The sequence below is a fragment of the Aspergillus undulatus genome (genome assembly GCF_047715775.1).
Source record: "Aspergillus undulatus strain CBS 261.88 unplaced genomic scaffold BDV17scaffold_32, whole genome shotgun sequence".
Taxonomy (NCBI): domain Eukaryota; kingdom Fungi; phylum Ascomycota; class Eurotiomycetes; order Eurotiales; family Aspergillaceae; genus Aspergillus; species Aspergillus undulatus.
In genome coordinates, this window is record NW_027396636.1 from 304,854 (window position 1) to 330,375 (window position 25,522).

The following is a 25,522-nucleotide window of genomic DNA, read 5'->3' on the forward strand; positions in this document are numbered from 1 at the left end:
CCCCAATCTCCAACTCCTCACGGTGACTGTAGTATAGAGAGACAAGAGCCCCTTGACCCCAACTCCCAAGAATAGGCCTGACTAACAAACAGCCAACCAGCCAACCTGCATAGTCATCGCCCACTCGCCGAGGCCAGCCGTTTCGGCTCAGCCCTGACACTCACTCCCATCACATTATTCACTCCACAGTCCACTCACTCCACACTACAGCCCCCAACTCGAGACGAGGACCCGACCGGTTCAAATTCAGAACGAGAATTACCCGGCCCCCGGACATCTTCCGACTTCTGAATTTCCATAGGGGCTTTCGCAGTTTATCTAATTCTTACCCGTGTGAAGTCGGCAGGGTGCTACCTCGGTGTATTTGCCGTTTCATCGCACATCCACCCGGGTTCCTGGCTTCGGCTGGAGTCGGTTAATACAGAGAGAAAAGGAAGAGAGGATAGCCGTGGGGTAAATTATCAGAATTGGGAGTCGAGACCCCGTTCCTTACCTAAGTTATCCCGCAGATGACGAGATCTCCCCACTGGTACTTCTGGTAATCTGGTTAGGTCTTCTCCTCATGGATCATCCCCATCTGCTTCTCCCGGTTTCCCCCTCCCGATCAAGGCCAAAGTCGAGACTTGCCCCATGGGGTCCATGGTGGTGGATACGTTCCCCTCACGCTCACGACTCCCTTCATTCACTTAGCTGCGTATCAAAGAACACTAAATTCTTCGTTCAGAGACTCAAATACCGTAGGCTTGTTCGAGGTGTGTGATTATAGACGATGATGGAAAAGTTCGAAGGGTCTGGACTACTCTACTAGTAGTGACGAAAGGACGACCTGTCCTTCGCGCCTGCTCAAATAGCACACATGCCTCACTATCACCAATTGAGGCAGGTGTCCTCAGGGCCCGGGGCTGCCCACTGCATCGCGCCTTCCTGAACCGGGTAAAGTATAAATAGAGTCGAGTTCGTAAGATAAGATTCATATCTACATCTCAAATCTTATCGTGACCGACATGTAGAAACCGAGGTATACACAAATCCATCGATTCATCATCCATCAAACCAACATAGCAAAAATGTCACGTAAGCCTTTTAACAAGGGGCCGCCCAATCTCTAAACGCCTGTAATCGCAAGTCACAAGTGTATGTATCCCTGGCCAAGTGGTAGTAGTAAGTCAAGTCGTTAGAAGATGAGACTTGAAATGCAGGCCGGCCATGCATCCCAAACATATCAAATCAAATGAGATCAAATCAAGCCAAATAATACCGAATCGAAGTCGTAAAAGTCCTCACTAGGGAGAAGAGTCAAAAGATGGACATGAAGAAACGTAGCGCATACTACACAGTGACAGTGCTCGCTCTATGTTGATGATGAAGCCGGCGCCGTAGTATCCTCCGCACCGCCATGCGCCCGTGTCCGGATCCGGAACTTCTCGCGGAACCGCGCGGTTAGCCGATTCCGCCGTCTCCGGTCGTCACTGTCTCCCTCGTTCTCAGCGCGTGCTTCCTCGCGGACGCTCCGAAGGGCAGCGAGGCGTTCCTCAACACTTGCATCGCGCATACGGCGCGCATTGAGGGTGCTAGAAAGGTAGTTGCTTATTCGGCGGTGGCGGTGGGCAGGTGTTTCTTCGGGTCGTTGAGTTGTGTTAGTGTTGTTGTTGTTGTTGGTGGTGGTGGTGGTGGTGGTGTTGGCGGGTTCATCTTGGCCTTCGGCGGTGGGATCTTGGTTTTCGGTTTCCGTTTCGGGTTGAGGGGGGTTGAGGTCGATTCGGCTGGAGTGATTGTTAGCAAGGTGAGATCGAGGGATGGAGTCGACGGGTAGTGGCGTTGATGTAAGGGATACGGGAAGGACATACCAAAGAGGACAGGTTCCTGACACATTGACCAACCACGGATCGATACACTCAGGATGGAATTGATGGTTGCAGGGGAGGACACGCAGGTCTTGGCCCTTGACGAAGTCGTCCGTACAAATCGGGCAGGAGAAGTTTGGTTGTTCTGTTGGCGTCTCAGTCTCTTTCATGGCGTCCCCTCGCTCTTTATTCGTATTTGACTCAGCCGCAGGCGTGGCAGCATCTGCATCCCGCGGCGTCTCATTCTCGGGCCCAGTGGCCGTCGGCTGGCGAGGTTGACCCTGATCTTGATCCACCCGTAAACCTGAATTCGAGTTCGGAACCTCCGACTCCAGCGACATCTCCACGTCTCCCTTGTCGACATCGACCTTGCTGGTACCATCATTGTTGTCGCCGAACTTCACAATCGGGATGGTCTCCAGCATGGCCCGTGCTATCCCCCTTGCTCGACTTTGTCGTGGGCGCCCTGGTCTTTGTCGAGGGCCGTATCGCTCTGGGTGGCGGTGGGCACGGATGGCACCTGTGATGATGATGGAGAGGAACAGCGCTGTGATGATACCTGTTATACTGTACAGAATGATCATGGCTGTTGCGGGGTTAGCGACGATAACAGCGCGAGGCTCCAGCCATCATACCTGTGTTAGGGCTATCTGTACCCCCTCCCCCACCACTCTCCCCAATTTGACCCGTTGGAGCGAATGACGCCATGTCGGGCACAATAAATGATGATCCGGTTGTGTTGGCTGCGTTGCGCTGAAGCTGTTCTTCAATGTCCCTCGCAGTACCCGCGTTCAGTAAAGTAAAGAGATAGTCGTCAACGTTATGATCATTCGTATAATTGCAGTGACTGGACGTAGTGCTGTACAAGAGAACGGCCGATACCTTGTTCGAATCGAAGACGTTCTTCACAGTTGCATCCGCGTCCAAATTCCCTGTATAAGCGGTGGAGTCGCAGGAGATGAAGGCTATATCACCGGCCGGCAGCGACAAAGAGTTGCTCGGTCCCACTTGCACAAGAGTCCCAGATTGGTTGAAGAACTAGACGGTCATCATCAGCACCATCTTCAGCTTCACAGCCCCCGTAAGCAGAGATGATACGAGAACACTGATACGCTGCATATGCAATGTGGTGCATTCCAAATGGCACGGCAGTGGCAGTAATACTACAGGATATTCGACTTACCCTAAGCTGATTGTGGCCCAAGCTGACAAGCGACCGGGTCAACGGGGCAATGTTCAGAGCCCGATCCACCTGCGTACCCTCAAGAGTGAAGCGGTTCTGGGTGAGATCCGCAGTGTAATTAGACGGCTGGACCGTCGATTTAACCGGCGCGAAGAGCGAGAGAAGGGGCAGAAGGAAGAACAAAGAGAAAGAGAAGAAGGAGAGGGAGGTGGAGGAGGGGAAGAGGGAGAGAAAAAGGAAGCCCATGGATGGATGGATGGATGGATGGATGGATGGATGGATGGAGATTCCCCACGGGAGTGAATTGCGAGGCTTACGGAGGGTATGGGGAATGGCGGAAGATCATTAGGTCACGGATCTCGCGCAGGAGCAGCGACTGCAGCAAGTGGGACGGAAAAAGCAAAGGAAAAAGGACGAAAAAAGGTGATCAACCCAGCAGGTTCCAAGGAGCTGCCCAGAGTCGCAGAGCAGCGCTGATATCACCCCGAATTGGACGGTCGATCACCACAGCTGGCCGTTAGTTTCATCCGATCGCTGGACGAGCCGGACTATTGGATTGGCAGTGTTGACTGACACAATCATGCAGCGGCATATGCGTATGATTGTGTCAAATTGTCAACAATGAAAAAGAAGAAAAATAAGAAGAATGGGGCGCAGCGGGTGAAGTGAGACCGAGACAGCCGGTGGCAGAGAGGAAGATCAAAGATGAGTGGAGGAATGGCAGACAATGGATATCCGGCTGAGGTGATGAAGGATGGAGGGGAGGGGCTGGGCTGTGGGCAGTCTTAGATCGAGATTCCCGGGGGATCCGGTCGACACAACATTTCACATCAATGATCAATGAAATCAATGAAATAGAACCAATGCGATGGGATGATCCAGGCAATCGATGCCAATCTCTAAAACCAAACAGAGTTTACTCTAGAGTTCAGGGCCGGAAACGTGTGAACTGAGGCGACATTCGGTTCCAGAGTCTGGTGGACAGAGAGGACATACAGATGACTCCAACTGTCTTACATTGCTGATAACTCCGTCGCATCCGGAGTACACTTTGCTATCAACTGCATTCTCTGCTTTTGCTACTCTAAATCTACAGAGTATCCCTTCCCATCCTCTGTCATAATCCATTGCCGGTCTAAGAGTGGCAAATGCTCATTACCTAACGGAGAAATGCCGAAGAGCAGGCAATTCCATCGGATTGAACCGCGAACCGCACCAGCCTGCCTCAACGGCAAACCCGGGCCTTGGATCGCTGATGAATGACATCCAACCAATAATCAGATTATGGCCGATGGAGGGCCGAAAGCGTGGGTTTCCCAGGAATGCGTGGGCTCAGATGCGGGGATTGCCTGCCAGCTGGCACGCCCTTGTTCTCCAACTCCGCCCAAAACGGCCTCGGTCTTCAGTTAGCAACTGACAGCATTCTGAGATATCAGATGTTCCTGTCCTATAATCAGATCGAATGTATCGGCTTTCCGTCATCATCGAGAATTTCATCTCGGTCGGTGACTGCGGCTGTCAATTGTTTCTTCTAAGGCTGTGACGTGGGGAGTGCGTAAGCAGCAGCGCCCAAGATTATGCCCAGATGTCCAGAGACGCTGCCTCGTTGCCTTGTAGCCTTTCAGCCGGGTATCACGTGAGATTGACTTCCGGAATCCGAACCCCGGTTCATGTTAAGTCAAGCATGCATTTTTCGAGCACGAGGACAGTTAGGTTGTCGATCATGATATGATCAGCCCCTACCATGCTGCTGCACAGTCGTAGTTCTACGTCCTTCCCGGCTTGAACTTTCCAGATATAAGACCAGATCCCGAGCTCGCTCGTTATCTTTCCTCAGTCGTCACTCCGCACGAATGATCAGCGACCGCTCTCCGGGATCGGAGTCATGCTTATCAAAAAGTCAGTAATCACAGTTAAGGCAGGGTATCTTGACTCAAGAATAGTTAATCTATATGACAAACGTCCAGGTGGAGGTGCGATTCAGGGTTCGGGAGGAAGTCCAACACCTTTGGCGCGCAAAAGGAGCACGAACACGAGCACGAGCTACGTTCTTGCAAGTCTTCTACCTCAACTCTAGGAGTTCACAGGGAAGTACTATGTATATGTAGGACTTCAGACTCGCCAGTGTGGGGTTGCTCCATGCATGTCTTGTCGAGCGGACATGGGAAGGTTCAGCCCAGACCAAAGTCCGATTTCCCTCTTAAGGCAGTCCTTACCCTAATCCCCAAATATGATGCCATCGTCCGCAGCTGCGGATGAGCAAGGCAGGGTTTATTGCTTTAATGGGAAGTTGAGCCAGGGCTTATAGATCGCCAGTAGATCTTCCTGTTTTGTCATCTCGCAGGCATCATCTCGGCGACCGTGCGTCGGCTACTGCCCTTTCATTATCAAAGCAATAATCCGGACGACATCAGATCCTCCTGAACATTGTCTGCAGAATTCGCAAACTTCACATTCCCTGTCCCTTTCAATATGTTAGATGATATCGCAACGCACCTGTCCTGAGTCCTTGAGGCTTCCAAGAATAACAAGTCTGCAAGCAATCAGACTCTTAAACACGACACACGCCGCCAATTAGCCAAACCGCCCATGGCGTCTTGTACGCGCCATTTCCCTCCTCAGTTGACCGTCTGTTATTTTTGGTTCGTTCACCAGTGCCTCAAACTCGTGCTAGCCATCCGAGCATAGCGGCATTCCTGATTCATGTTTGCTAAGAACAACCAGCAAGTTCCAGTGGAATAGCCCGCGCTTTATGATGAACTTCAAATCATGGATGGTTTGAGCAAGGTCACAAATGGCTCGTTTGGATGACGATCGTCGCAGTTCGAGTGTCCACTATCCTTGCGAATAAGCAAATCGTTCATAGTAGTTGCAGCAGGCGTTTGTTCTCGTGTAGGTCCATGGATACGTCGACTGCCTTCGTCGGCTGTCTCAATTCCCGGTCATAAGAGCAACCCGCAAGGAAATAGTGACTCTTGAACCAAGAAGCTGTGGCGTCCTCATCCAAAGAGTGTTTGAGGCGTGATGATGCATCGTCGGCGTTCAAATTTGTTTCAGCCTGGCGCGCCTTATGGATCAGCCGAGGATGCGCTGGACAAGAAATCCAGGGGTAGACTCCAATGGAGTGATGGGTAGCTAGAAGGGTCCAATCTGTCGTGTTGCGTTGTATGAACGTGTTGTGTAACCCTTTGATTCGTGTTCAGGCTGAGCTATCCTTCAGACACTGCTGAATCAGGATGGGCATTATCCAGGTGCAGCAGGTCCAGAATACTCCGGAGGGGGAAAGCCCTTGAGCTGGAGCTCTTATCAAGTACAGCTAGTAACACTTCGCGGCTCGGTCGCAAAGCGGCCAGTGGGGACCTACTCTATGTTAATCGTCGATAGGGTTAAAGCTTGGACGATCCCGCCGGGATTTGGCAGTTTGAGATTGGCACTTTTGGCAGTGTTAGGAATTGTTGGCTGTTTGATGTTGAGCTCTAGCATTGTTGGCCCCAGCTTCTACTCCGGACTACCGGAGAAGGGGAGATTCCCCAGCAGTTGCGCTTGACGGCGGGGCGGACTGGGCCCAGACCGTCGGTGGCCAGCAGTTGGTCTGTGTGCTGAAGCCACTTTGAAGGAACGTTGACTGTCCGGTGCACCGCGCAGTGGCGAGAGCGAAGCTGTGGTGATACATCCAGTTGGAACAAAACGATCAACGGCAGAAGAGTCAACAGATGTGAAAACTCTGCCTCGGACTTCGGAATTGGAGGCTGACGGGAGAGTCTGGGGTGTTCCAGCCTCCAGGTCCCAGATCCAGCTCCTTGCACATCCATGATCCCAGTGACAGTGCCGCAAATATGGCATCCTCCAGGTGGAGGGACGAAGATAAAGAGTGGAGAGCAAAAGGAAGAGAGAGAAAAAGCCACGCCAGTAAGACGCTTATCATTACCAACCTGGATAAGGACGACACAGGACGAGATGAGAAGAGCAGCTGAGCGATTCAGGTGGATGACCTGGCAGGAGAGATGACCATGTCAGATGCTTTACAGAGGCGAAAAGTTGACATAATATGGCTATATGAGCAGCAGTGCAGTGGTGTTGTTGGTGCAGTGGAAATGGCAAGAAGTTGAGTGTGAAGAGTCTGTAGAGAGCAGAAAAGGGAAATGGCCAGCCCGGGGCGGTTGGACTCTGGACCCGCTGACTGGTTCACAGTGGCCCTCCATCCCCGCTTGCACTCGTTCCATTCGGGGCCTCGACCTTTGCCTGCAGCAAGGTCCATCAGCTATTGGCAGTCTGTCCGCCATCGCCTTGATCTTTCGCATTCTCTCTCTGTCTCTGTTTTCTGAAAATATCAATACTGTTCAACAAAGCCGATTGAGCAGAGGAGGGCCGAATCGAAGCAACAGAGCACTGAGAGTGATTGGCAGCGCAATATAGACCAAACAAGCACAATCACAGGGACTGTTGGGCTTGGGCTGTGAGGGAAGCGCCGCATCAACGCAGGCACATGCCTGGACTCCCATGCTAAATCTCTCCAAAAAAGTGCTCTGGCACGATTAATAGACGGTAAATGGCCATAACAAGCATTATTATAGCAGAGACCTTGAAACTAAGCTCTGGACCACTGCTGGTGTGACTTTCGTACTTTTCCGCCGTCAACTTGTCAGGCTCTTCCCACTGCCACTGCCACTGCAACCCTTCTCCTTCCCACTCTCGCCGTTCCTCTCAACCAACAGCCGTTCCGTGGAACTAATTACCGGTCTTTGTCGTGTTTCAGAATTCCTCTTTTTTCTTTTCATATTCATCCCATCCCATCGCTGGCCTTCCCTGCTCCGCTCGTTGTTTCTGGAGGACTCCATCCAACAGGAACAAAGAACCCCGAGCGGGCCTCCCGCGGAATCTGAAAGAAGAACCACAATGCGTTCCATCACCATCAGATAACAGGCTGCCCAACTGTAGGAGTGAAAGGGATCCCAGTACCTCTCAGTGTCCTCTTGCTGATGCTGAGTGGCTCAGTCCCCTCTCTACCCTTCAACCCCTGGCATGATCGTGACGGCCCAGTCGACGAGTCTGCCCTCGTCCTGCATCAATCTACACAATGAGCCCCATCATCGCCAACCCGGCTGCGGAGGACGGGGAATTTCCAGCCGTATACTGGAAGAAGAGATTCGATGTGCGGCATCCATCTCCGTAAGTACCAACGTGCTTCTTTGGTCCCTGCTAGCCTAATATCCTCGTCTTGCTGCCAGCCCGCGACGCCCACAAGCAGCATTTATAGCTAAACTGACGGTACAGACACCCTGCTATTGCGACTCTTGATATAGAGTACAATGAGCTTGCAAAGGCCTGGAAGCGCTTGCAAGAGCTGCTTCCCCTCTCGGATCAGGTTGCTTTTGTGGAACGCCCACAGACTGCTCAAGATGTTCAGGCTCTGGTCCGCGACCTTCAAGCTGGATGGGCGGCTAGTCCACAGCAACGGCTCTACAGTCGTTCCATCGCTCTCTGCGATGTCTTGTCGGCCACGCTTGATTCGCACAAAGCGCTGTTAATGGCTCTTCCTAGTCACCAGTATTACTCTGCTCTCCTCTACGGCACCTTGCAATCCATCATCAAAGTGAGTTGGACCTGCTAGCATTTCATTATCTGCTACTGACTGTATCGCGAGACAGGCTTCCTCAGGGTATCCACGAGTCATGAACGGAGTGATGAAAGCCCTGGTCAAAGTTAACCGGTCGATCTATGTCTCAGAATTCAACGAGCCGCTGCAGCTCACCAACGAATCTACCTCATCGATCGCTCAATTCTATTCGCACTTTTTCTTCTTTCTAGCCGAACTGATTGACTGGTACGCCAGGCGGTTCAAGTGCCGATTGCTACAAAGCCACCATGAAGATGTGTACCATAACCTCCGCAACCTAGTTGCAACAATATGGAATACTGCAAAAGGGTTTATGCACGACTTTGTCGACACTGAGGACCCATACGATAGCGATGGTGACCGGAATGGTATGCTTATACAACATGCTGATCTATACCTATGGGAGAACGCCAGGTTGAGCCAAATAGGTCGGCAAAAAACCGACAGGCGGTTTGCGGCTGAGAATGCCTTGATGCGGCTGTTGATCTGGGAGATTCAACTGAGCGCAGCAGAACGATCGAAACTGCGAGATGAGAGAGGGCTACTTCTGTCGCAGATGTCCGATGCAGCAAGTCGGCAATTACGACCAGACGGCGAGCAGAAGAGCGCTATTGTCTGTCTCACAACGGCCCCTGGACAAGATCTCCGTAAGTTGACCCATTGCAGTTACCCGAAATTGTGATGAAGACTAACAATGGTCTTTGAAGTCATCCCTGCCACGCCCTCAGAAAAACACAAGCACAAGTACAACCGAGTCGAGCTACAAGCCGCTTCAGCACACCTTCAAGAATATTTTGATCACAACGGCCAAAGAGGGAGTCATGATCCAGGCACAGACATAGTTGTGGGAGCAAACGTCATCGAAACACTAAAGCAATGGGCGACGGACACATACTCTCAAATCCTCGCCATCGGAAGCTTTCCAAATGCCAGTGGTACTCCCTATTTCACTAGTCATGCCGGCCAGATATCGGCATGCTACGCAAACCTCGCGCAAGACACCAAATCCCCCATCATTACATTCTTCTGCTCCCCGCAGCAAACAACAAAAGAGGGAATGACCGCGTTTCAAGCAGGCCTCATCGCCCTCGTTTACAGCCTCATCCGTCAGTTACTTGAATACCTCCCCCCCGTCCTAAACGGTTCCTCCACGCACACTGTCAAAGCCGAAAACTTTACCCTCCTCGACGGCACCCTCGCCTCATGGAAAGAGGTCCTCTCTCTAATCGACACCCTGCTATACTACGCCCCGCCGCTGCTGATGTGTGTCATCGACGGACTCGACAAACTATCAGACCCATCCACAGACGAGTACATCAGATCACTCGTGCGGATCTTTGTCTGTCATACGCGGAACCCAGAAGACTCGAGTCCCGGGCGACAAAGCGTGCTCTTGAAAATATTGTTTACAGTTGACGGCGAACTAGATGTGCTGTTTCAGACGTTGACAGAGAACCCGCTTACCCTCAGCGAATCAAACGCAATTGAGCGCACGGCACCGAATACACCGTTGGTATCGGATGTCGAGGGGGATGTTTCTGTTGAGATCGCGGTTGATGCATAGCGAACAGAACAGCATACTTAATATTTGGTGACTTGCATTTGCAGTTGCAAATTTGACGGACTCTTGCCTCCAATCCGAAATTCGATTGTTGTCATACATAGCCATTGCATTCGTCTTGCTTTTATTAATACCACAGAGTACATCACAAACACCTCGCCTTACCTCGTCTCCCGTTATCTCGCCTCGCCCTATCTCTCTGGGGTCAGATTGGGCCTTGCTTAGCTTAGCTTAGCTTAGCTTATACATAGATAGCACTCCCAGTGGCTCTGGTGGCTTCCAATGAATGAATGATTGCATGCGATTGATACCGTTTCTACACAATTCTTTACGCTGACTCTTTTGCGTCTCTGGAAAAGGCTGCCCATTTGCGGTGAGGTATTGTTGCTGCTTTGGAAGGAACATTGTATACAACTACATATTTTGCATGGCGGGATTAGGATTCCGCTCTGCCCTCTACATGCAGTCTCAACAAAGTACTCGGCACTCAACTCAGATTACCATTGACGTATACTCAGTATATAAACATTTACGCGTTTATCAAGTATCCTAAATTCTTATATGTCATTATCTGGAAAAAGTGGGGTAAACATAGCTGCTCGTTGACGACTCGGTGGTGTTTCCGAACGCGACTCGGAATTTATTGTCCATTGATTTTATTTATACCCTTCCCGGGGTTTCCCCCGCACCTTTGCCGCCAGATAACACAACGAAATATCATCTCTATTTTATACCTAGTTGACCTCCTACGAAGGTCTGAGACGATGTCAAGCACCATGACCCAAACCCGAACCGAAACACAAACCAACGGCCTTGCCAATGGCAACGCGGGATCCAGACAGACACCTACAGTCAGCAGCAGAGTATTCCACAAAGAGACCTCCGTCTCGCTTTCCGACTTCCAGCAGATCTGCTCGCAGACAACAGACCCAGCCACATACCCTCTAGCATCGACCGTACAGAGCAACATCCCCATCTACAACGCACCCTCATTCAACCCCACAGATCCATCGCAGACCACCGTCCTCCAAGACGAATGGTACCACATCCTCGAATCGGGACCGGGCATCTTCGTACTAAAGGGCATGTACGACGTTTCAAAGTACAACTCTACTCTATCCGCAACGAACGCCGCCTTCCAGACCATAATCGACGACGAGCGCCTGCGCAACGGGAAAACAGGCGACCATTTCGCAGCGGGCGGGAAGAACGATCGGATTTGGAACTCGTTCTCGAAACATGCCTTTGCCGATCCGGTCTCGTTCACGGATTACTACAGCAATCCGTGGCTGAAGATCGTCAGCGAGACTTGGCTGGGCCCTGCATACCGCGTCACGGCACAGGTAAATATAGTGAAGCCTGGCGGTGCGGCGCAGGATAGTCACCGGGATTACCACCTGGGATTCCAGGATTTGGAGAGCTGCGCTGCTTTCCCGCGCTCTATTCAGCGCGCGAGTCAGTACTTTACTCTCCAGGGGGCTGTCGCGCATAGCGATATGCCAAAGGAAAGTGGTCCGACACGCTTCCTGCCTTTCAGTCAGACTTATGAGCCGGGGTACCTTGCCTGGCGTCGGGATGATTTCAGGGCGTACTTCCAGGAGAATTACGTGGCGCTCCCGTTGTCATTGGGAGATGGTCTATTCTTCAATCCAGCTGTATTCCACGCTGCTGGGGCAAACGAGACCGAACCAGCTGCGGACGAGGGCTTCCACCGCAAGGCTAACCTGCTACAGATTGGCTGCGCCTTGGGGAAAACAATGGAGTCGATTGATGCGGTGCCAATTGTAGAGAAGTGCTGGGGTGAATTTGTGAAAAAGTACCGGGCTGCTGGGGGGTTAGATGCGGAGTTGGATGCGTTGGTGAGAGCGATTGGTGAGGGGTATCCGTTTCCAACGAATCTGGATCAGAGGCCACCCGCGCCGGATGGGATGGCGCCCGAGAGTGAGCAGCAGTTACTGGCAAGGGGATTGAAAGAGGGCTGGGACAGGGACACTGTGATGGAGGAGCTGAGAAAGCTGGTTAGGGATTCGGCAGCTGCTACTTTGTGAGTTGTCTGTGATCTGGTAGCTGGACTGCTGCCAGGTGTGGATTTGAATGTCCTGTCTGTATGTTTTAGCGTAAGGTGCATACTATTGCGGGTGCTTTATGGTATTAAAGCCTTGAATGTCATGACAATGCTTTTTTCAGCCCAGACGTGTGCTGTACGCAATGAGGACTGAACTGCCCGGTGCTAGTATCCAGGGCCGCACCCTTCTTTCTGGTCGTTATACTCTTGTCTTACGCAATCGAACCCTAAGTGGGTCTGACACAACTCTGTAAGAGTAAGTAACCAGCTAACTGGTAGGTAGGACATAGGACATGGACATATGCAGCAAGCAAGATGGAAAGGCAGCCGCGAGGGTCAATATACGTAGATCCTGCCGATGTCTGGCCTGAGTATAGGATAGGTACGGACTCATTATCTGAATGTAGGCAGCTCTGAGTAGCGTTGTCAATGCCTACAAAAGCACTGAATTTTATCGTCCAGCTCCAGAGTCTGAATCCGGAACGTCGTTGCGAACTCGCGATGGTGTCATTACTCATAACTCGTGAGCTCAAATCGACTCAAGGGTTGGATGATAGACGGAGCAATAAGGTTGACAATGAGCCCTGCCGGGGCTGGGACTGTAGCTGCGCCACGGAGCTTGCTTGACTCACCTTCGGATTTGAGACGAGCAGTTAACTCCCCTGCGAATATATCAACGGGGAACCCTCACTCCTTTATGTCTGCAACCCTGGTACTCACCCTTTCAAGTCCTCTCTAAACGTCTACGTGTCAAACAGTACCCAGCATGCCTCGAGACAAAACCCCAACCAAACCCGAGACCTCAACCAGCGACCACCTCGCGAACCCCGACATCCGCGTAACAGACACCCACATCTACTTCCTCCGCGGCATCCTATCAAATTGGTATGCGAGTCCGGTACTCTTTAGCGGTGCGCGCGCTCTGGAGCTATGTCTTGCTCACCTAGACGCCTTGAATATCCCGCACCCAGCGGAGAACGTGATATCAACGCGTCTCTTTTAAGTCCTCCCGCTTTGGTCGCGGCGAGCAGTGGATGATGGCGATGAAAGCGTGGCTTTTAGAGCGGGACTCGATATGGCTAGGTGAGAGGGTTATTGAGGATAATGGCGCGGGTTCTGATGGGATTCGGAGCGAGATGTTATATGTGGCTAGGAAATCACGCTCTCAGTCTCAATCTCAGTCACAGTCTTAGCCGCGCTCAACCGACAGCAACACCGACCAAGTCGAAACCAACTCTGGGAATCAGCATTATGCCAAATCATGCGCGCGAGCTCGCTCAAAGCGCAAGAGTCACTCGGACGCAAGGTCCCGAATTTCAACGAGGACTTGTGGAACAAGGCATCAAGGGCAATTGTGGTTGCCGGCTGTGTAGCGCGCGCGGAGGTCGATGCGGACTTGAAACAACTGTATCTCGCAAGCGGGAAGAGGGTTTTTGTTGAGGGGAGTTCGACCGATTGCATTTGGGGAGTTGGATTGGAGGAGTCAGGAGATTCTGGATGAGGGGAGCTGGAGGGGAGGTAATAGATTGGGAAATGCTCATTGTGAGGCGGCGCGGATGCTTAGGTGCGGGTGAGAGAAAGGGGTAACTAGCTCAATTGAGTTCTGAATCCTGAATCATGCAGTATAAGTCTTTATATACCTCTGTGATGCCATCATGGTGATGTTGGGTAAGCAAGTCCAGGAGTGGCTATTTTGAGCTCTCAGTCCCGCTGGTGGCGAGACAGGCCCAAAAGATCTGGATGGCGCGTTGATGTGCACGCACTAAGGACGCGCCAGGGTGGAGTGCGCCCTATTAAAAGCAGCACGGCGTGAACTCAACGGGTCCGATCCAAGTGCGATCGCAAGATGTTGTCGAGTTATCGTGTGCGGTGGCTTCATCGCTGGGATCGAGCACCGAGCGACTCAGGAGAGGAATGGCAGTGGAATCCAGGATTCCACAGCACAAGCCGCGCACGCCCATGGTTCGCGAGCGTCAGAAAATTCGGGCATGTCTGTCGGTGTCGTCGGTATCGTTGGCGTTCCTGAGGGTGGCGTCTGCTAAGAAGATGAAACCTCCGGCTGTTGAGGACTCCAGGGCTGAATGTGAAACCTCCGTCAAAATTTGCCCGGCTGTCAGTCTGTCACTTTCTATCATCCGCCGTCCTTTTAGACTTAGTCTTCCTTGATTGTTCTCTCTTTTCTGACAATTCACTGTCGTTTCCTTCGTTTACTTCATCGCATCTCGACGATCCTTACGGGCCAATTGCATCAGTTCACGCGACTGAGACTCTTAACGACCCACGTCTTGAGTCGTTCTCACCTCGCTCGCTCTCCACCAGATCCGCGATTCTCAAATCATTTGTCTCTTAAGAGGGCCACTTCAAAGATTAACTTAGTCTAACTCCCGGTTAGAAGTCACTAGTTGATCCCCCTCACACTATTCCGCTCCTTTATGCCCTGAGGTCGCTCTCCCGTTTAACACCAGCTAGCTGCTGCTCTAGCTGTCAGTCTTTACCTCTCATCTTCAATGCCTGGCCGGCCTGGACTCGCAGAGAAGCGTCTGTCGTCCCATCGCTTCCAGCAAATCCCCGACAGCATGCACGGCAATCACAATCCCAACGACGTCACTATTGATATCCCATTGCAGAACGTGGGCAGTCGAGGACAAACCGGCGCGCGCAACAATAGCACAAACATTCCCGCCTCGCCCTCGGGTGGTGCTTACTCTGGAGATACTGGAATTAATGGTGAAAAGGACGGTTTAGAATCGTCCCCGCCGAGCTCACATGGCTTTGGCCAACGTCGACGGAGGGCATTGACGGGCCGTTCGGCAGAGGAGCCAGAGGATGGAACGGTCACTCGTCTGGGACGATTTTACCAGTCTGTTCTCAATTTCTCAGTCGTCACTCGTTATATGATCTATATCGCTCCGCTTGCTGCTCTCCTTGCTATTCCGATTATTGTTGGCGCAACTGCCGCCCCGTATGCGAAGATTGGTGGTGTATCTCTGCCTTGGTTCTTCTGCTGGATTGAGGTTGTCTGGGTGTCGCTATGGGTGTGTAAGCTTGTTGCCAAAATCATTCCTTTCGTCTTCCAGTTCCTTTCTGGAATTGTCAGCTCCGGAACAAGAAAGTATGCACTCATTCTGCGGAACTTGGAAATTCCCATCACGACTGTGCTATGGATGGTTGTTTCGCTTGTCACGTTCCTGCCGGTAGGTCATGATTTCAATATACTTGGAAAGTGGCTCATTGACAAAAACAGATTATGGTCTACAACCCTAGGAACACACGTGAAGGCGATACCGAGACCAAGAGCTGGGAGAAGTCGGTCAAGAACGTTCTCTTTGCTTTCTTGGTCTGCGCGCTTATCTTCCTCGGTGAAAAGACTCTTGTCCAGCTTATCTCTATCAGTTACCACCGCAAGCAGTTCGACACCAGAATCAAGGAGTCCAAGCGCAACATTTACCTGATTGGAGTACTTTACGACGCCTCCCGCGCTATGTTTCCCATGTACTGCAAAGAGTTCCGAGACGATGATGCGATCATCTCCGACTCGATCCTTCTCGGTGTTCCAGAGAAAGGTAGAGGCGGTCATTCGCGCTCCAGCTCTATTGCGCCCCTGCGTTTCATCCGTGGTGTTGGCCAGAATGTCGGTCGAGTCGGGAACAAAATCACTGGTGCAATTGGCGATGTTGCTCAAGAAATTACCGGCAAGCAAGTTTTTAATTCTGGGTCTGCCCGTGCCGTCGTCAGCGAAGCGCTCGAGCGGAAACGCTCCACCGAGGCTTTGGCTCGACGAATCTGGATGTCATTTGTGGTTGAAGGCCGCGAGGCCCTGTTCATAGATGATGTCGTCGAAGTCCTTGGAGCTGGAAAGGAGGCCGAAGCTGACGAATGTTTCGCGATTCTGGACCGTGACGGAAATGGCGATATTAGTCTGGACGAGATCATTCTGGCCATCTCCGAGATTGGACGCACCCGCAAGACGTTAAACCACAGCATGCACGATGTCGACCAGGCCATTCACGTCCTGGACAACCTCCTGGCGACGGTTGCCTTTATCATTGCTCTTCTCGTTTTCCTCTCTTTTGTCACTAGTGGCTTCGGTACAGTTATTGCTGCTGGTGCTACTACCCTTCTGTCCATGTCTTTCGTTTTCGCTACCACCGCTCAAGAAGTCCTTGGTTCCTGTATCTTCTTGTTCGTCAAGCACCCCTTTGACATTGGCGACCGCGTGGAAATTGATAGCAAGCCGTACATTGTCGAGCGTATCTCGTTGCTTTACAGTGTCTTTCGCAACGTGAATGACAACCGTGTTACCCAGATTCCGAATGTCGTTCTCAACACCATCTGGATTGACAACTACTCCCGTTCCTCTGCTATGCAGGAGAGGCTAACTCTTGATGTGAGCTTTGACACTACGCAAGACGAAATTCAGGCCTTGAAGGAGGAAATCGAAATCTTCGTCCGCGACAAGGAGAACAGCCGCGACTTCCAGCCAGACGTTGGCATCGACGTCAATGGTGTCGGCGCTCTAGACAAACTGGAGCTCACCGTCAGCCTCTTCCACAAATCCAACTGGGCCATTGAAACTGTCCGTGCTGCGCGCCGCACCAAGTTCATGTGTGCTCTCGTCGCCGCCGTTCGCAAGGTCTCTATCCGCGCCCCTGGAGCCGCTGCCCCTGAAGAAACACCTGCCGAGGACACTGACAGCACCGACGACAAGCCCGACGGCGACAACCCTCCCGTCCGCCAGCCTTCCACCAGCGAGGGCATGCGCCGCACCTCGGACTCTAAATCCACAGGCGTCGACATCAGCCCCTCCGGCTCCGTCCAGCGTCGCACCTTTGGCACGGGCACCGGCGCCAGCGCAGCCGTCGGTGCAGCAGCCACCTCAGGCAGCGGCCACAGCAACAGCACACTTAACGACCCCTACAACCGCGCCCACTCCCCTTCCAGCAGCCACCGCGACAACGACTACTACCCCGGCTCCGTCTCCTCGCCCGTCACAGAGCGCCACCTAAGCGTAAACCACGGCTCCACCCTAGACCGCAGGATGTCATCTGCATCCACCGGCCGTCGCCGCGCAGGAATCACCACGCAATCCGACGGTCCTCCCGTCCTTCCCTCCTCGACTCTCCCAGCTCACCTCCAGCCTCCACCACTCCAACCTTCGTCCTCGGTATATTCCCAACAGCAGCACCCGTCCCAGCCCCAGCAACCCACTAGCCCATACAGCCCTACCTACTCCGGAACAACCTTCCACGACCAGCCTCAGTCCTCGACTAGCGCTCAGCCGTCAGACCAGCACGCGCAGCAGTCACCGTACGCTTACCCCTCGGATTACGAGACCCGCACCCATGGCTACAGCCAGTCTCAGCCTCTCCCTGAGGTGTATGAGTCTGCGCCCACGCCGGCTGCGGGGTCGCCGAGGGGCAGCGGGGATCGCGATCCGCGGTATATGACTGAGGAGCAGAGGAGGCATTATGAGTCGAGACGGTTGTAAGGGTAGCGCTGGGGCTTCCATTTCATTCATTTATCATGAGATGTGATATGATATGATTTCCTACCTACTTACTGATACTACGTTACGGTCTCTATTTTTCTTTTCTTTTTTCTTATATTTTCAGGGTTGCGTATTAAAAGTGGAAAATGATGGAGTTCTTGTTCAGGATGGATTATGTATGGGTGGAGGATACATGTGGAAGATTTTACTCTAGACATGATTTCTTGATACGGATCACTGAGTACTACCAGACAGGATACGGTGATATCAGATCGAATTAAACTATTTCGGTGGTTTTAAAAACAATGCATCGGAGATCTCTTCATCAGTTTAAACCTATCGTACAGCCCAGTAACAAATGTTCTACAGTATCAGCAAACGAACCCATCTATCCCTTCCCAGAGGAAGACCAGAACCAGAACATCTATCGTACACTACTCACTAACAAAGCGCGTCTGCTATCCCTTCTACCCTTCTGAACTCCCGTCCTAAATCAAATCCCAGCCCCCTTGAACCTATCTATTTCGTCTCCTTCCAAGGATAAGAAACAGGATCATCCTTCCTCGTCCAAATCTTGCTCTTGCGCTTCGTAGTGACATGCTCCACGAAGACCTCGCGCGTATACTTCGCCTTGTACTTCCTAATCCACCGGGGATCCCACAATTCGCTGGCGATTCCTAGATCCTTGCAGCATCGAACCAGCGCATTGCTGCGGCACCCTTCTGTTGCAGTGGGGATGCCGTCGGGAGAGAAGTAGTCTTGTTCGCCGCGGGCTACGGAGACGAGTCTATTCCAACCAAACGGATATAATGAGTGATGTATGTTCTTAAGAGGGAGGAGAAGGGAAAATGATAAACCTACCGCCCATTACAAACAAGCGCATACTCCCTCGTAACCGTCTTCGGCGTAACAATGCTCTCACTCCGCGGAACAAGCCCCCACCCGCCCGGTCCAAACGCCCGATTCAGAATCCGGCGGTACTTGATCTCAGGAAGGTACAGTATGCCATCGGGCTTGATCTCGACTTCCTCGGGGTCCGTCTCGGCGAGTAAAATCTCAGCGACTTCCTTGGGAAACGGCTCCGCCGAGAGACCGTGGAAGGACCGCGTCCAGTCGATTAGTTCTGCGGGGGCGGAGTCCAGCTCGAGAGGTTTGTCGGAGAGCCCAGTTTTGGAGATGTTGGGGGTTGTCGACGAGGTGGGGGTTGGCTGGGTTGCTATTGACGCAGCGCGCGCGGCGGAGGGGGATTGAGATGATTGAGTTGGGGAGGGGGTTGGTGAGGTGGGCTTTGGTGTTGTTGGTGGTTGGGCGTTTTGGGAGGGCGCGGCGCGCTGCGTGAATGTTCGGACTGCGGTGGTTTGAGTGGCGGTGCGGGACGCGATGCGGATTGTTACTCGCTGGAGGAGGGGCTCCGCGGCTTGTAGGGAGCGAAGGAACATCATGATGCTGAAATTGAGATCTTGTGGGAGGAAGGATGAATGGGATGTGGCGGAGGTGGAAGCTGAAGCTTGAAGCTGGACTGAGCTTGAGAGATGGTCACGTGATATGAAACAAGTCGGCCGGATTTAGAGAGAGGATTAATTCATGAGCGGACGAAGACGGTTGTCTGGAGAAGAGTTCTATTATACAGAATGCGCAGTCATAGATATTGTACAGAGTATGCGTTCGGAGGATGCGATTAAATGGTTGGGGCAGGCGAGAATTCACGCGTCTTTGCTCTGGGTACGGACGTCGTTTCCCTGACGCTTCCAGCATTGGCGGAACAGTTCCATCTAGTTGAACAAGTCAGATAAACAGAAGCACAGGCAGATGTCCCTCAATGGAGGGTTTCGGGGTGGTAGAAGGGAGACGAGGTGGTGAAGGTAGCTGACCTGGTCCTTGCAAGCCCTCCAGTCCTTCTTCGCCCAGTAGCACTCGTTCAGCTTGTCTTGTTCCACTGAAGATATCTCTGTCAGAAAAGTTCTTGCGACAGTAAATGTATGGTTGATGTGACTGTACCTGCGCAGCCGGTGCTGAAGATGCGCTTGTCCCTACGAGTTACCCCGGTCAGTATCACGCGATGAACAAAAAAAAGGAACCTGAAATTTGACTCTTACCAGTCATCCGGCTCGTCGTCGTCGTCTGCAGCAACTTTGGGCTTCTCTTCTCGTTTCGAAATCATTGCGATTGACAGGCCGATTGTAGCCGAAGGGCAAGAAGGTTGAGTGAGTCCAAGCGCGATCTTGGATCTTATCGTCAGTTCTTCGGACTTCCGAGGTCCAATTGACAATCCCCCGCGGCAAGAAAGATGGCGACGACAAACCCCAACACCACGGGCAAGAAAGTCAATGTGCTCGTCTACTCTGGTATGCGCAAAGGTAGTAATTCTAGATTGACATTACTGATTATCTGCCAGGAGATGGAACCACCGTCGAATCCGTCCGTCACGCCCTCTACACCCTCCGCCGCCTCCTTGCCTCCCACTATGCCGTGATCCCCGTTACAGCAGACATGCTCATCAAAGAGCCCTGGACACTCACCTGCGCCTTATTCGTTGTCCCCGGAGGTGCCGATCTAGGCTACTGCCGTGCGCTCAACGGCGCCGGGAACCGCAGAATTGAGCAATACGTCCGCCGCGGCGGGGCATACTTTGGTTTCTGCGCGGGGGGATACTACGGAACGAAGCGGTGCGAGTTTGAAGTCGGCGATAAGACTATGGAGGTCATTGGCGATCGCGAGCTTGCCTTCTACCCTGGGATCTGTCGCGGCGGGGCGTTCAAGGGCTTCGTCTACCATAGTGAGGCTGGCGCGCGGGCTGCGGAGTTGACGGTTTCGAAGGAGGCGCTGAGCTCTGGTGTTGTTCCGGCGAACTTTAGGTCTTACTATAATGGTGGTGGGGTGTTTGTTGACGCGCCCTCGTTCGCGGATAAGGGTGTCGAGGTCCTCGCGACCTACGCGGAGCGTCTCAATGTGAATCCTGGTTCTGGCGCTGCCGCCGTGGTGTATTGTCCTGTCGGTGATGGTGCAGCTATCTTGACTGGTCCGCATCCCGAGTGAGTATGGGCCTACCCAGTTAAAGGCGTGCGCTAATGTGGCAGATTCGCCGCCGCCAATCTCGATCCTAGAGCTGGGGGCCCAGAGTACGCTGAAGTTGTCGGGGCTCTAGCCGCAGATGACAAGGCCCGAACTGACTTCTTGAAGGCTTGCCTGTCAAAGCTGGGCTTGCAGGTAGCGCAGGATACAACGCATGTGCCCTCTCTATCGTCTTTGCATTTCTCTTCTTTATCAACTGGTGATGCAGAACGAGTGCTGAAATCGCTCGAGGAACTAGTCGGCGATGGGGAACACCTCAAAGACGAGCACGACATCTTTAAGATTGAAAGGTGGGGTACATTCAATATGGGTGCGGTGGCAGAGTCCCTTCCGACGGAAACTGAGGAGTCTTCGCCCCAGCCTCAAACTGAAGGAATTGTGGATTACCAGTCAATCGTCAAACGCTTAATAGTTCATGATGATGTGCCGTCAGCGAAGTCAACACCATACTTCAATCATCACGCATTCTTCAGCCAGCTCCGGTCTTATCAAGCTCAATCAAAAGAGGGCGCTTCGCTCTTCGGTTCAAACCTTTTGTATGGCGAAGTCGTCACCAGTACAAATACCATTCTCGAAAAGTAAGTCTGTGCCTGTAGAGCATGGAAACTTGCTAACATCAACAGAAACGTTAAGCTCCTCAGCAAGCTCCCTGTTGGCACGACTGCAACCGCCACGACCCAAGTAGCCGGGCGAGGTCGAGGATCCAACGTCTGGGTGTCTCCAGCTGGGTCTCTCATGTTCTCAACAATTATCCGCCACCCCATGGAAAAGATGCAGACCGCCCCAGTCGTGCTCGTTCAATACCTCGCGGCACTAGCCATCGTCCAAGGTATAAAGAGTTACGACGAAGGCTACGTCAGCATGCCAGTCAAGCTGAAATGGCCCAACGACATCTGTATGTCACCCCATCTCGCACTCAAGTCAAAGCTAACTAACCCACCAGACGCCCTCGACCCCGAACAACCCGAACACAAAAAACAATACACCAAAATCTGCGGCATCCTCATAAACTCCACCTACTCCGGCAACGAATACACCTCTGTCGTCGGCATCGGCCTCAACGCCACAAACGCCTCCCCCACAACCTCCCTCTCCGCGCTCGCCGCCCGCTTCGTAGGCCGCAAGGCGGCGCCCATAACACTCGAGAAGCTCCTCGCCCGTATCCTGACTGTCTTTGAAGACCTGTATACCCGGTTCCTACGTACCGGATTCGACCGCGCTTTCGAAGAAATGTACTACGATGCATGGCTTCACACAAATCAGATCGTTACGCTTGAAGCGGAGGGCGGAACCCGTGCGCGCATCAAGGGCGTTACCCGTGACTATGGCCTTTTGCTTGCGGAGGAGCTTTCGTGGGATGATCGGGCTACAGGACGGGTGTGGCAGTTGCAGAGTGATAGTAATAGTTTTGATTTTATGAAGGGGCTTGTGAAGAGGAAGGTAAATTAACCATACTCATATTAGGCTGCCAGTGCCAATATATCTATTTACTTGGCTGGCCTACCTATATAGGAACAATCAAGCGATTGAACATCGAATGACTGCTGATTCCCGAGGAGCTCCTCAACGACCCTCTTCCTTAGTTCCCTTCCTTAGCGCCACGTCCGTAGACTAAAAGAGCTGGATGCTAGTAAGTATATCCTCTTCCGCAATTTTTACCTCCGCTGTCGAAATCTCACTATGGGGTAGTCCGCCGCCAATAAGCGCTGGGGCTACTGAGCTGGAACAATACTCCGGTTCACAATATAACAGTTCGGCACGCACTCCGAGGATCGTAGGGATATGGTATCGGATCCGAGAGCTCAGGCTCATTTATTTATTTTGCAGTGTTACCAGGGACACAAGTACATCTATGGGTCTGAGTTTCGTGCTTCAGACAACGTAGAGAAAAAAGAATAGACATAGATCCATATCATTTCAATGAAGTAGATAAACGCCATGAGCAATAATGCATCCATTAAGAATAGCAACACGGTTTGTTAACGTGAATGGAAGAGAATCATAGCAAATCAAAAACAAAAAAAAGCAAAACATAATAAGTCAGACATCTGCCCTGGCATACAAACCCCCAAACCCAACTCCAACTACAATCAGTGCATACACAACGTGGCGATTAATCCTAATCCCAATCTCAATCCAACTAATCCAAATAGTTCTCCGTAGACTCCTGCAAAGCTGGATAAATAAACTCGTCCTCGCGATAGAGGCGACACCCCGTAAGCTGGCTCGCCGTCAGATTCGAGGTCAACCCCGTAGCCTTCCCCTTCGAGCGGGCTTGAGCTCGAGCCTGAGCCCTAACGACGCTCTTCGCGCGATCACCCGCAAACTCGAGTATCTCCATGATGCGCGTGACGATTTCGCGGTTATGTTTGGCCCAATTTAGGAACCAGCAGGAGTACTGTTACATGTTAGCATTAGTTGAACTCGAACTCATGAGAAGGGTATAACATACACGACTCTTCCTATCAATATGTGCAAACGCAAACTCGTGGCTATCCGTTGCAAGGCCGTATATATCGCTCTCGTTGCCATTGTTCTTGCCGGCTACTTTGCGGGCGTGGTGGATCATTGCTATTGTATTATTATATTGGCCTCACATTCACTTCACTTTGCAATGACATTGGGGAACATAGTCGGCTCACCCATCATCTTAAGCACCGTCCAAACCCTGACTTCACCTCTCTTCTCCGCCCTCAGAACAACAAAGCTCGCATCAAGATCTTCCGGGTCCCCCGAGAAAACAACATGGTCAATCGTCCCGGTGAAATGGTATCGCGTGCCGTTGCTCGTATACGGCATGCTGAGTCGACGCTTGCTGGTGAGGTTGATTAGGTCGACGCCGGGGAGTTTGAGCGGGTTGTATGGGGAATTTTCAGTTTTGACGGCGTTTTGGTCTTGCTCTTGCTTGTGGTCGCCGTTTTTGCAGGTGATGTGCTTGAGATTCAGTTTTGGCTTCCACCACTTTTGGTCGTGGGCGTGGGCGAGTGCTCGAGCTTCGTTCGTGGTTATTTGCAGGAGCATGTCAATTCGGGTGCGGATGAAGATGCTATTGGGGTGTTTGAGGAGGCTGTGTGATTCGAGTCTTTTCCAGTTGTTGTCTGGAAAGTGAGTCAGTCAGTCAAAATTCTCGAAAGAATTCTGGAATCTGAAATCTGGGGTGCCTTGACATACAGATAGACCTCGCGACCTGAACCATGTTCATATCAAACCCCGTATCCCACCTCTGGAGGGTGAGTTTCTCTCCTGCATTTTCGAGATTGTAGTATTCAGGTACTTTGTCGTCATCCGGACCGTTCTCGCAGCGGCCATAGCCGAGTTTCTTGCACCGTCTGACCAGTCGACGGAAGTCGCGGTCCTCTTTCTCTTCCAGTTTGCGGGCCAGGTTCGTCATGGGAATTTTGAGGAGGTAGCTTAGTTGGAGGCGGAACATGCTGTAGGATTCCATGGTGAAGGTGGTTTCTTTGGTCTTTCGATGTGGTTTGTAGGTATGTTTGATGAGTAGTGGATCTTTGTTACAAGAACAGAAGGGAATGTAGAGAGAGAGAAAGAGAGAGTTGCATGATGGCCAACAGTCTACAGAGAAGTCTTACTAGTAGTGTATACCCCAGGTTCCCGGAACGCTGTTCCTGAAGACGCATGGACTCGAGTCGTCAACGTGGCTATGGGGGTGCAACTCAGTTCCGGTTGAACTCAAACCTGAGCCCTACTGGGCGGGCTATAAGACCGGTCCTATGGGCGTTGCGCTCTGCCATGAGTGCGTAATGGACTTTGCAAGATAAGTTCTGCGTTCCATTCCACTCCAAACATCCAACGAATGAGGGGCACGGATATCCCAATTCTCGATCGGTTGCCGCGCGGCGTTGAACAGACCTGAACGAGAATGGGAACTTAAATGAACCATCCAACCGAGGAGACGAGACCCGGGTATGCTGATTTTCTGTAGCTGTTAGCCCTAGAGCAAAGGCAAGAGTTAGAGCTGGAGAATGCGGTCTATTACCTCGTCAGAAGTCTCCAGGCCCACTGCAGCCCTACTCGGGTATTAATTCCGGACTTCTACGAGAACTGCCACGGTGCGCAGACACGGTTTTTGGGTACTGATCAAACCAGAGATGGCGAGATCGGTCGAAATCCTAGAGGCATTGATTGCGAGTCATTGCAGAGCCGCTGCAGGAAACCGAAGCTTGCAGTTCACGTTGCCAGAGGCTCAGAGCAGGGTAGTATCCAGGTATACTGTGATTGCGGTTGTGGTCCAGATACGGTGGGCCCAGTATCATCACACGCTTTACTCTCGGATGGGTCTAGAATGTCTTTACTTTCAAAAGTCGATTGAAGATCTTCAGCTAGCTACTCCCTAACGGTGCACTGCCCTAGGTGAATTTACCGAGCTAGTCCATGTCCGATGTAAGATTCGTGTCAACGAGCTTTGCTGTCAATAAACAAAGGCTTTCAGATTGTGATATATACTCGCAAAGCCATAACCTAGCATCTTAGACACAGGCTTCTATCCGCAACTCTGGTTCATTGACGGCTCAAGTGACGGCAAGTAAAAAGAAGCCTCGCCTATCCCCGACTCCCAACCAGCACCTCAAACCAGTCATTGCATATAATTCCTCTAAATACATCGGGACATTTGGACAGCGGTTGAGCAGGTTGGCGATCTTTCTCAATATGGATAAATACCGCTGGGTAAGA

At 52.0% G+C, this 25,522-nt stretch overlaps 9 protein-coding genes across 9 annotated transcripts; 5 read left to right on the forward strand and 4 right to left on the reverse strand.

Moving 5' to 3' along the window:
- Positions 1–1,137: 1,137 nt before the first annotated feature.
- Positions 1,138–3,756, reverse strand: BDV17DRAFT_123075 (RING-H2 finger protein). The gene is made up of 5 exons (XM_073754034.1): positions 3,028–3,756; positions 2,480–2,882; positions 1,848–2,430; positions 1,334–1,763; positions 1,138–1,283 (listed from the first exon to the last, which is right to left on the reverse strand). The coding sequence occupies exons 1-4, from the start codon at positions 3,271–3,273 to the stop codon at positions 1,352–1,354; spliced, it is 1,644 nt and encodes a 547-aa protein (XP_073614529.1). The 5' UTR covers positions 3,274–3,756; the 3' UTR covers positions 1,138–1,283; positions 1,334–1,351.
- Positions 3,757–8,304: 4,548 nt separating this feature from the next.
- BDV17DRAFT_122687 (uncharacterized protein) lies at positions 8,305–10,681 on the forward strand. Its single transcript, XM_073754032.1, has 3 exons — positions 8,305–8,620; positions 8,676–9,291; positions 9,352–10,681. The coding sequence occupies exons 1-3, from the start codon at positions 8,555–8,557 to the stop codon at positions 10,206–10,208; spliced, it is 1,539 nt and encodes a 512-aa protein (XP_073614530.1). The 5' UTR covers positions 8,305–8,554; the 3' UTR covers positions 10,209–10,681.
- Positions 10,682–10,981: 300 nt separating this feature from the next.
- Positions 10,982–12,253, forward strand: BDV17DRAFT_282544 (phytanoyl-CoA dioxygenase family protein; the record flags this gene model as incomplete). Its single annotated transcript, XM_073760217.1, has 1 exon — positions 10,982–12,253. One exon carries the CDS (start codon positions 10,982–10,984, stop codon positions 12,251–12,253), a length of 1,272 nt encoding a protein of 423 aa, XP_073614531.1.
- Positions 12,254–13,036: 783 nt separating this feature from the next.
- Positions 13,037–13,771, forward strand: BDV17DRAFT_292440 (NADAR family protein; the record flags this gene model as incomplete). Its single annotated transcript, XM_073762366.1, has 2 exons — positions 13,037–13,249; positions 13,424–13,771. The coding sequence occupies 2 exons, from the start codon at positions 13,037–13,039 to the stop codon at positions 13,769–13,771; spliced, it is 561 nt and encodes a 186-aa protein (XP_073614532.1).
- A 354-nt stretch (positions 13,772–14,125) lies between these two features.
- BDV17DRAFT_266271 (serine/threonine protein kinase) lies at positions 14,126–18,085 on the forward strand. Its single transcript, XM_073758256.1, has 2 exons — positions 14,126–15,464; positions 15,515–18,085. The coding sequence occupies exons 1-2, from the start codon at positions 14,778–14,780 to the stop codon at positions 17,756–17,758; spliced, it is 2,931 nt and encodes a 976-aa protein (XP_073614533.1). The 5' UTR covers positions 14,126–14,777; the 3' UTR covers positions 17,759–18,085.
- BDV17DRAFT_122532 (putative mitochondrial genome maintenance protein Mgm101) lies at positions 18,018–19,786 on the reverse strand. The gene is made up of 4 exons (XM_073754031.1): positions 19,757–19,786; positions 19,630–19,694; positions 18,620–19,530; positions 18,018–18,545 (listed from the first exon to the last, which is right to left on the reverse strand). The coding sequence occupies exons 3-4, from the start codon at positions 19,198–19,200 to the stop codon at positions 18,278–18,280; spliced, it is 849 nt and encodes a 282-aa protein (XP_073614534.1). The 5' UTR covers positions 19,201–19,530; positions 19,630–19,694; positions 19,757–19,786; the 3' UTR covers positions 18,018–18,277.
- On the reverse strand, positions 19,531–19,919 carry BDV17DRAFT_292443 (uncharacterized protein; the record flags this gene model as incomplete). Its single annotated transcript, XM_073762367.1, has 3 exons — positions 19,531–19,694; positions 19,757–19,788; positions 19,855–19,919. 3 exons carry the CDS (start codon positions 19,917–19,919, stop codon positions 19,531–19,533), a joined length of 261 nt encoding a protein of 86 aa, XP_073614535.1.
- Positions 19,920–19,961: 42 nt separating this feature from the next.
- BDV17DRAFT_266278 (biotin--[acetyl-CoA-carboxylase] ligase BPL1) lies at positions 19,962–22,366 on the forward strand. The gene is made up of 5 exons (XM_073758257.1): positions 19,962–20,103; positions 20,154–20,790; positions 20,836–21,408; positions 21,454–21,725; positions 21,774–22,366. The coding sequence occupies exons 1-5, from the start codon at positions 20,046–20,048 to the stop codon at positions 22,277–22,279; spliced, it is 2,046 nt and encodes a 681-aa protein (XP_073614536.1). The 5' UTR covers positions 19,962–20,045; the 3' UTR covers positions 22,280–22,366.
- Positions 22,367–22,970: 604 nt separating this feature from the next.
- Positions 22,971–24,275, reverse strand: BDV17DRAFT_292445 (uncharacterized protein; the record flags this gene model as incomplete). Its single annotated transcript, XM_073762368.1, has 4 exons — positions 22,971–23,228; positions 23,283–23,401; positions 23,473–23,928; positions 24,002–24,275. The coding sequence occupies 4 exons, from the start codon at positions 24,273–24,275 to the stop codon at positions 22,971–22,973; spliced, it is 1,107 nt and encodes a 368-aa protein (XP_073614537.1).
- Between the last annotated feature and the right edge of the window lie 1,247 nt (positions 24,276–25,522).